The sequence below is a fragment of the Pectinophora gossypiella genome, chromosome 24, assembly GCF_024362695.1.
Source record: "Pectinophora gossypiella chromosome 24, ilPecGoss1.1, whole genome shotgun sequence".
NCBI lineage: Eukaryota > Metazoa > Arthropoda > Insecta > Lepidoptera > Gelechiidae > Pectinophora > Pectinophora gossypiella.
The window spans coordinates 10,165,629-10,175,717 of record NC_065427.1 but is presented as its reverse complement, the minus strand read 5'-3'; the positions used below and the strand labels follow the sequence as shown (position 1 = coordinate 10,175,717).

General features: G+C 35.7%; 2 protein-coding genes across 2 annotated transcripts in view; one reads left to right on the top strand and one right to left on the bottom strand.

The window, feature by feature from the left end:
- The window catches only part of LOC126377738 (facilitated trehalose transporter Tret1-like), a 214,370-nt gene that overhangs the window by 83,318 nt on the left and 120,963 nt on the right, over positions 1 to 10,089 (top strand). The gene's annotated exons all lie outside the window — the stretch shown is intronic.
- LOC126377750 (beta-1,3-galactosyltransferase 5-like) lies at positions 1,422 to 9,959 on the bottom strand. Its single transcript, XM_050025560.1, has 2 exons — positions 9,011 to 9,959; positions 1,422 to 8,493 (listed from the first exon to the last, which is right to left on the bottom strand). The coding sequence occupies exons 1-2, from the start codon at positions 9,744 to 9,746 to the stop codon at positions 8,219 to 8,221; spliced, it is 1,011 nt and encodes a 336-aa protein (XP_049881517.1). The 5' UTR covers positions 9,747 to 9,959; the 3' UTR covers positions 1,422 to 8,218.

Genomic DNA, 10,089 nt, shown 5'->3' with positions numbered 1-10,089 from the left:
TCGACAATGTCCCCATCGGGAATCGAACCCGGACCTCCAGATCGTGAGCCTAACGCTCTAACCACTAGACCACGGAGGCTGTTTGTGATAAACTAAATGAAACAATAATTGGAGAACAATTATTTACGATATTTTTATAGTCGAGTAATACTCAAAAAAAATTAAACCTAACTTTTTTTCTTTTTTTTTTGTATTTGACTGAATTTCATTTTATAAGTAATGTGGTACCTACTTCCAGACTACGTTTCTCAAAAACTATATAGATGGATGGCGATATACAGATTTTCCTTCGTTTAACCTTCTAATTTCATGGATAACAGACATATGTATCCTTTATCTTCGCTTTTGGGTATAAACGATGACCCTTTTTATTACACCCAGGCATAATTACATCTTCCACCCATTATTATTCTGATCAAAATAAAGAGAAGACAATACAGTTAGCAACATAATTCTATACATAATGTGATCCAAATATCAAGCAACAATTATTTTTATATATGCTTCTGCCATTACATTGTATTATGGAATAATTATGTACCCGAGTAATTAGAAAATAGGTAATTATCACGTTAAAGCTGTACAACTCCATCTATATTGTGTTTAAGCACATATTAACGGGTTCTTACCGCGTTTAAATGGGGATATGAGACTCCCGATATTTCGACACTGTTGCAAGTGCCACTCCAATCTCATCAGTCATCCCGTGATCATGGCACTTGCAACAGTGTCGAAATATCGGGAGTCTCATATCCCCATTTAAACGCGGTAAGAACCCGTTAATATGTGCTTTAATTATGATAATGGCCCCGATTCCTGCAGACATCTCTTAATTTTACTTTAAGTTATACCTGTCATTTTCTTATCCGCCGAAAAGGAAAGGGACGGATGATTGACAGCTCTTAATTTTAGGAAGAATGAGTAAATAAATGAATAACCCGGGCGAATTTTTAGACGGTTGTTTTAGATTTGTGCTTAAAATGTGCTTAAAATTGACGTGTGTTCCATAAATTTTATGCTTGTCGATTACCCGTCCCTTTCCTTTTCGGCGGATAAGAAAATGACAGATATAACCTAAAATAAAATTAGATGGTGTTTACAGGAATTAGCACCATTAACCGCGTAAACTTAAAACAATGTATATTGTGTTTGGTGAACGTAGCCTGGAAAGTCATACATTTGACTCAATTATAAAATGCTAATCTTAAAATAGACTGGCTTCTATTTCTTAGTTAGGATTTCACTGTCAAAACTGGTTAGGTAATTGGACCGAATAGATGTGTGAAAACGGGAAATGATGATGATATTTATAAACTAGCAACATTTTTAAAAATCGCAGTTTAGTGTTGCCAGTTTATGTTCCATAATACTTAGTCCTGTAAAATGTATAACATATATTTTTGTAAATAAAATAATGAGAATAAAATGTGTTTTATTGTTTATTTACTTCAACAAATGCAAGCATAATTCTAATAAAAAAAAAATTGTTTATTTCAGGCAATAATATTAATTATACAACACAATTAATACACCCACCCATAATATCATTTTTCTACTCCTGTACTTTAATCTGGAATTTAAATAACCAAAAAGTCTAATATAAGTACATACATAATTAAACTCTTTGAAAAAGTGTACGCTCTATGGCCTATAAAAGCATTGTTTACAAAGTGTAACTGTACTATAATGTCGCCAAAAAAGCATTGTTGTTTTTTTTTTTTTGACCTGGAAACTGGCACCTTTACTTTGTTTGGTGCCATAGATATACTATAAAAAAAAGTATACATTTGCCGCCATTTTCCCGCGCGTTGGAAAATAAATTGGAAAATTTTTGTGTTTCGTTTCAAAACACTAAAAAGTATAAAATAAAAAGGAAAAATGGATGAAGAACTATTGAATTCTACACCAGAAGAAATTTCAACGTTAGCTCAAGAAATTACAGAAAATTTGCTACCAACAAAATCTAGCAGCCTGTATAATAAGGCCTATAATAATTTCATGGCATGGAAACTGGATCACAAAGCTTCTTCATTTTCGGAGAATGTTTTACTGGCGTATTTTCAGAGCCTCCATAATAAATTCAAGCCTTACGTCGTCGTAGAAAAAGTATTGTATGCAACGTTGTATAACTAGGTCAAAAAATGCTCGTGGCGTCTCTTATTGCGATGTTCGCCAAGGCTCACATCGCAACTCACGCCACTCGCATTTTTTGACCCTTCTTATACAACTGTTGCATAAAATACTATATTATTACATAATTTGTCCACTTAAATAATTAATTAATTAATTACTAATAAGTACATAAAACACTAGCGCTATTTCCTGTAGACACCATTTATTTTTATTTTTCAGTTATACCTGTCATTTTCCATAGATCATTGACAGATGTTAATTTTAAAATTAATGAGTGAATGAATTATTAACCCGGGCAAATCAAATAGTTATTTCCCTGGTATGCACCCCATTTGACGTGTGCTGATAACTTAATTCTGTCGGCTTGTTGGCCAATGTAAAATTTTTTGAAGGTGTTTTTAGAGTTCTGTCTAAAATTAACGTGTGTTCCATAAATTTTATGCCTGTCGATTACCCGTCCCTTTCCTTTGCGGCAGATAAGAAAATGACAGATATAACAGAATAAAATTAGATTGTGTCTACTGTAATTAGCACTATTGTGTGTACATACACTAAAATAAGTATAAGTGATGCGAAGTAGTTACTATGTTTTTTCAAAAGGCAATAAATAGGCGTGTCGTGTGACCAATGCTTGGCCGGACAAATGTGGACCGCTATCACACTATCTAAAATATCTTTGGTCACAACGTGGTTACAACTAAAGTATACTTATTATAAGCCTTATACTTAACATAAAAGATATCAATTTAGTAGTAAAACAAACAATTCGCAAAACGCCTAACCCCTAAAAAGGTGCCCCGTTCGCATAAATCCCTAGAGGGTTGAAAAGGCCACATTGAACTAATACTTAATATTCGACACTTGCGCGTACAAATGTAAGCGCGCAATGCAAACAAATGTCAAATAGCAATTTTGCTTTTTTTTAGATGAATTGCTTCAATGTGACTTTTTAGGCATAAGGGCAAATGCTTATGCAATAAAAAAAGGCATATGCCTTCTTCTGCAAAAAAAACTTATCCGCATAAAATCTATACTCACAGCATTTCCAAAACGGCGTTTTAAAAATAGGATATTTCGTGAATAGAGTCTAAGCGCGAGAGTTACTAGAATACATTTTGCGAATAGGTCGTTTTACTACTCAACCCGATTTCGATTAAACATTTAACAACATGACTATAAATAACAAATAAAAAAATCAAATGCAAGCATGGTTATTTCATTTTTAAATAAAATAGGCTCACGTTTTACCACAATCTCACCTGATGGTAATGCCGATTCACTCTAGCCTTGAAGACTCCAATATTATAACGAGTTGGAAAACCAGACGACGGCAGACAGTTCCAGCCCTTTGCTGTTCGCATCAAAAAGGAAGAGGCGAAACGTTTAGTGCGGTTTGGTGGAATAACCTCAACATAAGGATGAAATGCCTGCCGACGTCTAATTGCCCAGCTGTGAAATGGAGTGGGCGGAATTGACTCGTGAAGCTCCTGCTCACACTCACCGATACACAATTATATTATAAGTTGTATATTTTAAAATCTTTTTCCATTAAGCACCAGTTGTATATACACACTACATAAATTCACGCTCATAGCGCTTATTAGGGTAGACATACCCAAGTAATCTGAAGATTTTGATACTAAATCCGGTATCGTGGACCTTATAGTTAACAGCGATATATCCTCGGAATGTACCCAAAGTTGGGACATAAAAAAATATGTTAAAAGAGCTTTACTACGTACCCTCTAGGCAGATAGGAAATGAGTGCAAGAAAGTGCGGTCAGGAGTCTCGGGATTACGTCTTGGGAGTAAGTTATTTGAAAAGCAGCCAGTGTCCTTGCCATTAAAGAGATTTTACAATACAAACATTCCCACTTGTAGCGACACGTTTCATTACATTTTACAATGGCCCCGATTCCTGCAGACATCTCTTAATTTTACTTTAAGTTATACCTGTCATTTTCTTATCCGCCGAAAAGGAAAGGGACGGATGATTGACAGCTCTTAATTTTAGGAAGAATGAGTAAATAAATGAATAACCCGGGCGAATTTTTAGACGGTTGTTTTAGATTTGTGCTTAAAATGTGCTTAAAATTGACGTGTGTTCCATAAATTTTATGCTTGTCGATTACCCGTCCCTTTCCTTTTCGGCGGATAAGAAAATGACAGATATAACCTAAAATAAAATTAGATTTCTTGGTAACAAGCAACGGCAACGTGGCCCTGTGGCTGGCAGTCTCTCCCGTTCCGTCATCAGGCTAGGTACACTGCCTGTATTTAATATAACCGCGTGTTATTTCCCGGTGTTCCTCATAATTTGTAATCAGTGTTTACTGGACAATACAGTTTCTAAACTCACTAAGCGTTTTTTACTTTCGTGACTTCCTCCTGATTAGTTATAGTCAGAAATATAATTGGAGTGGGTCTAAGTATTATAATATACTCATATATATTTACGAAGGACCCCCCACACTCTTTAGTGATAGATAGATCATCGCCATTACGGTCCATCATGTTACATTGGACACAATACAATCACATTGTTGAGTAATAAATATCTTAATTTGACAGAACCAAAAGTAGCCCTATCTCTTTCTTGCCCTTATTGTCAGTGAGGGACGGCACTAGTTGAACTGTCAAATGAAAATTAGGTGGAATAGGTATTTATAAATGACACTTATATAAATACACAATGAGATTTAAAATCTATTGGTTCTAGAAGAGACCAGGAGTCCTAAAAACGGGTTACCCTAGTTTAGGGTTTCCCTAGTTTTGTGTTACCCTACTTTAGGGTTGCCCTAGTTAAAGGTTGTTCTAATTTAGAGTTGCCCTAGTTAAGGGTTGTTCTAATTTAGGGTTGCCCTAGTTAAGAGTTGCTCTAATTTAGGGTTGCCCTAGTTTAGGGTTGTTCTAATTTAGGGTTGCCTTAACCTAGTAAACTAAAGGGTTGCTCTACTTTAGGGTTGCCCTAGTTTAGAGTAGTTTTTTAACTCTACAAGTTTAGGTAAATACGTTACCGAATTTACGACCTATAATTACCATTGCTGTGTACATAATTAATATAGGAAATAAAGTTTTTTACTGACTTACTTAGCACATTTCAGGCACATACATTTTCTTACTCTTAGGGTGCACTCGCACTGGAGTTACTTTTAGTAGACCAACATTGGACAAAAGAAAATTTTAGATGTAGTAATTAGTTGCCATGTGAAATAATCGTTAACATAAAATATAAATAAACTATAGGTCTACCAGCATCTGATGGCATAAAAAAAGTAAAAAAAATATTGATTTTCCTATGGTAATATTAAACTGTCTCCTGTCATGTCGAAGTACATGTTTTGTCAACAATACTGAGATTTTCCAAAGATTCCTTGAAACTATTCTGAATTTCATAAGAATATCGAAAAAAACCACTTCGATCACAAGCAAGAAAGATTGTTTACATTGTTTATTGTAAAATTAGTGAAGAAGCAGTTGGAGATCAACCGCAATCTTCGATTTTAAATCGCGTCCAAAGTTGACCGGTAAGTAGGACTAACTAGTCTTAATACTTGAATATATTTTTCCTATATTATTAGTTACTAACCTGTGACCTGTTTATAGGAGTTCCTAGCACTACCATACGACGAATAATTGCTGAAGGTAGACCGAATGGAAGTGTATTTAGTGCACCCGGTAAAAAGAAGAGAGGTGGAAAGAAAACAAATAACCAGGAGAGTTTTGATTTGGAAATAGCATGATATAAGTGATCTTTTCATAAATATTTTGTTTTTTTTTTATATATACCTACCTACACTAGCTAGATTTTGCCCGCAGCTTCGCTAGCGACATCTATCGCTTCAAGCAACTGTTGGAATCTAGAGGTTTTTCAGAAATCCCGCAATTATTTTCCCGGGATAAAAAATAGCGTATGTTCCATTCCATTTATCTCCATACAAAATCTCAAGTCGATCCGTTGCTTAGTTTTGACGTGATGAGTGGATAAACAGACAAACTCACATTCAGGCGTTAGCGTTCACAAGACGACCGGGCGGACAATACTGGACACGACAGGGCAAAAAATAGAACGAAAGCAATACTGTATTGCATACAATAAGTACTTTATAATGTCCATATTGTCCGTCAATAGGTAAAAAATAAAAAGTATCAAGACGTTTTCATCCAATTACCCGAGTGTTGCTTACTATAGAAATTTTATTTCCCCATTTGCCATCAGATTCTGGTACACCTATACAAGTATATTTTTTTTAGACTAGATTCGAATTCTAGCATGTATTGTCAACTGTGGTGTCGTTTATATTTTTTTTGTGGTGCGGTTTCGTGCTGTCGTTGACAATACATGAATTCTAGATTTGAATTTTATATCTTTGACCCAGACATAATAAGACAGTCTTTTCTATAAAATGGATTTATAAATACAAACAAATATTTTTCGGTCTACTTACCTAAGCTGAAAAGACAGGTCCGGTTTCTTACAGAAGCGACTGCCTGTCTGACCTTCCAAACTGAACAAGTTATGAATGTGTAGGTCTTATAGACATAGAAAGTTACAAAATGTTTTTATCTTTTAAAGCTTATTGTAACCCCAGTTTGAATGCTCCATTACTTCCATAGGCACATTATTTAACATCACATAAGCTCATGACTATATTCTCAATAGGGTTAGCCAGAGGTACATCCATCGCAAGATGAGCTAAGTACCCACACTGCTGTTGCCTATTGGTAGTTGAAGGAAAACTAGGGTTGCCATCCGTCCGGGTTTTCCCGGATTTGTCCTAGTTTAGAGGGCATCCGGGGAGCCTCCGGGGAAGGTTTAATTTGTAGACCGGGATTAAAAAAATAAATTAATAAAAAAAAATTGGGCCGCCCGCCAGAACGCACTGTGCTCGCACGCACACCACGATCAACTGACGAACCAAGTATATTCACAACCAAGTATATTTATGTTTTTGTTTAATATTTTAATAAGGTTTTGTTTTCTTATTTCAAGAATTAAAAAAGCTGATTTGTTTATGTTTTGTTAAAATAATGAATGAATAAAAAAGGTGATTTATGACATTTTCAACTGTTTTTTATTACATTGAATATGTCTAAAAGATCTTGTTGACATGTCCGGCTTTCAGACTCTAAAATCCGGGGTTTTGACGCGTCTTGTCCTGTTTTCCAAATTTTAGAGATGGCAACCCTAAGGAAAACTAATAGCACACACCGAACACTTCATACACAACACCTCGTTTTACACAGACACTACACATTGACGTTGCTGTACGTGCAAATGTGTGTGTGACGTCTGACACCATACATAGCACATACATAGTTTAAAATGAAGACCAAACTATGTGCGAGGGGGGGTGAGGTAAACCTAGCTCAGCCGCTGGTGGGGAGCGGAGAGTTACCGTTCTATTATGTATTTTTTTTTTTTTTAAAATCTAATTTTTGTCGAGGCTTGAGCCACTCTTGGTGGTTATGCCAGCCTCATAGTTTAGAGCGTTTAATGATGATCAAATCATCAATCTACAAAAGAATACCATTACAGCACTACACCATGCTGTTCAGGGATTGTTATTCCTAAGAGACACAGTACAGTATTTATATACAAGCCTTGCCGCTACGGACACTGGATCTGCCAAGAGGCACACAATCTCTCCTCCATGTAGATTTTGGTGGAATAATTTCCTTCTAATCTGTTTGTTCCGGTCACACTCTACCAAGAAATGCATAAGATCCTCGACAGTCCCACAGCGTGTACAATTGGGCGAGTCCCTCTTCCTCATTAAAAAGTAAAATTTATTAAGTGGCATGTGACCAGAACGAACTCTAAATGCCGAAATTAAAGTGCCCCTCGACAAACCAGCACCATCAAACCAAGGTTTGATATTTGGCAGGTTTTGTATAGATGTATGTAGTATTATTCCTTATTCTATGCTAATAGTATCAATAGTTAGTCACTATAACTTCTGATTATTGTCCTATGGATAATTTAGATCGTTTTTAAGATCAAAGATCAATAGTGGGTTATCAATAGACATAAAACTAACAACAACTTAAAACTTAAAAATAACAAATGAATAAACTTATAATCTCACTCGGGTATGGCTTTCCAAATCTCAGTAATTTTATCGGTACTCAAATCCGGTGGGCCGAATAGGAATTGACCAGCGTACTCCGGTCCCATTGATGTTAACAGCTTCACCCTTCTACTGGATAGTATAAGACTGAGCAGCGGTGTACGATCTACCATTATCTTCTCAGCTGCCACTCCAGTGATGTGGACGTCGTCAATCCAGAAGTATGGAATGTTCTGGGCTACGGTCAGGAGTCTCGGGATTACGTCTTGGGAGTACAAGACTGCCCAACCTGAAATTGACATATATTTATTAATTAATAGAAATAGTACCTCAATATTTCTTAATCATTTTTTTATCCACAATCAGCATCACTGTTTTACTGTGAGTAGATTTGTTATAGTTATTTTGTTTCAGATTAAAATCTTTATAATTTTCGATTGGGAGTAAAAAAAGCAACCGTTAATCATTTTTTTTATCTTGGTGGTTATGCCATCCTCACAGTTTACAGCATTTAATGATGATGAAATCATCACTTTACAAAAGAACACCATTACAGCAGTACACCATGCTGTTCAGGGATTGTTGTTCCTAAGAGACAGTACAGTATTTATATACAAGCCTTGCTGCTATGGATACTGGATCTGCCAAAAGGCACCCAATCTCTCCTCCAGCCATTAATCATTAAGTAAGGCATAAAAAATACTTTTGTCTAAAATATCATCTCCCTCATCTCTCTAGCTTTATCCCTCTTTCATGAGGTCCAATTACCCAGCCAGAAGAAAAACTAATCTGATTTACTAACTCACCTGCACAGTATGTTGGATAATACTTCCCAGTGTACTCTGCCTCAGAAACCATCCACTTCGACGAAGAACTTCGTTGCACTATTGCATGCCGCAATACGGAACAAGTGATCAGATCCTGGGCACCCCATGGTGACAGCTCTCTCCCCAGAAACTTTCTCAACTCATGCGAATTCACCAGAACGTCATCGTCAGTTTTCAGAATGTACTTCGCCGTTGGACAATGATAGGCAACCCATTTCAAGCCCATGACGTGTTTGTACGTCATATTACGGTAAGCATCTATGAAGTTTCCCTGAACAATATCTCCGTATGTTAAGCTTTCATTATCTATTTTCCTAGCCAGGGTCAAGTTACCAGGATCTCCCAATAGGAAAACGACTTTAGTAGAATCTGTTGAGCGTCCCCATGTTTCTCTAATAATGGTGCGTTTGTCAAAGTTATTCGGTTTAGATGCAACAATTACTACTAAAAGTAGACCGTATGTGTACCCTGTACAGGGTTGTGGGTTGACTTTGAACGTGAAGTTTTTTATATCAATAAGCTGGTCATAAACATCATCAACTTCATATTCAGTAGTATTGTAAGGCCCAAGTAGGGTGAATTTGGGATGCTGAATGCGCACGACAATGGGCGGTGATTTGTGGTAATTATACACTAGAAGAAGGCTAAGGATGATTAATACGACCTTCAGAATGTTCAGCATCTCAAACTTATCACTGTTTTGACTTTCCACCATCGTATGGGGTTTTGAATCGGCGAACAATCTTGTAAAACACAAATTATTTTAGAACAGTTTGTCGCTATTTCACTTTTAGTATTATAATTAATACGTTATACCAATGTTTATGGAAAGGAAGGAATTTGTAAGGTAGTAACTTCAAAAATCACATTTTTGAGGGTAATAAAGCAGGGAAATAACTATTTTTACAAAATGAAAATATCGTAAACATAAAAATACCGAAACGTTTCGAAACTAGTTAAGGTTTTTCAATTACGATTATAGTAAGATGTTAATAAAATTTAAAAATTATAAAAATCGATAACAAAGGCATGATATTACTTAATTTTTATAATCAACA

Excerpts from the sequence above, each read along its gene's own strand:
- LOC126377750 (XM_050025560.1), bottom strand. The coding sequence starts at position 9,746 with ATGGTGGAAAGTCAAAACAGTGATAAGTTTGAGATGCTGAACATTCTG. Across the intron at positions 8,494-9,010 it reads TTATCCAACATACTGTGCAG|GTTGGGCAGTCTTGTACTCC; the intron begins GTGAGTTAGTAA and ends TGTCAATTTCAG.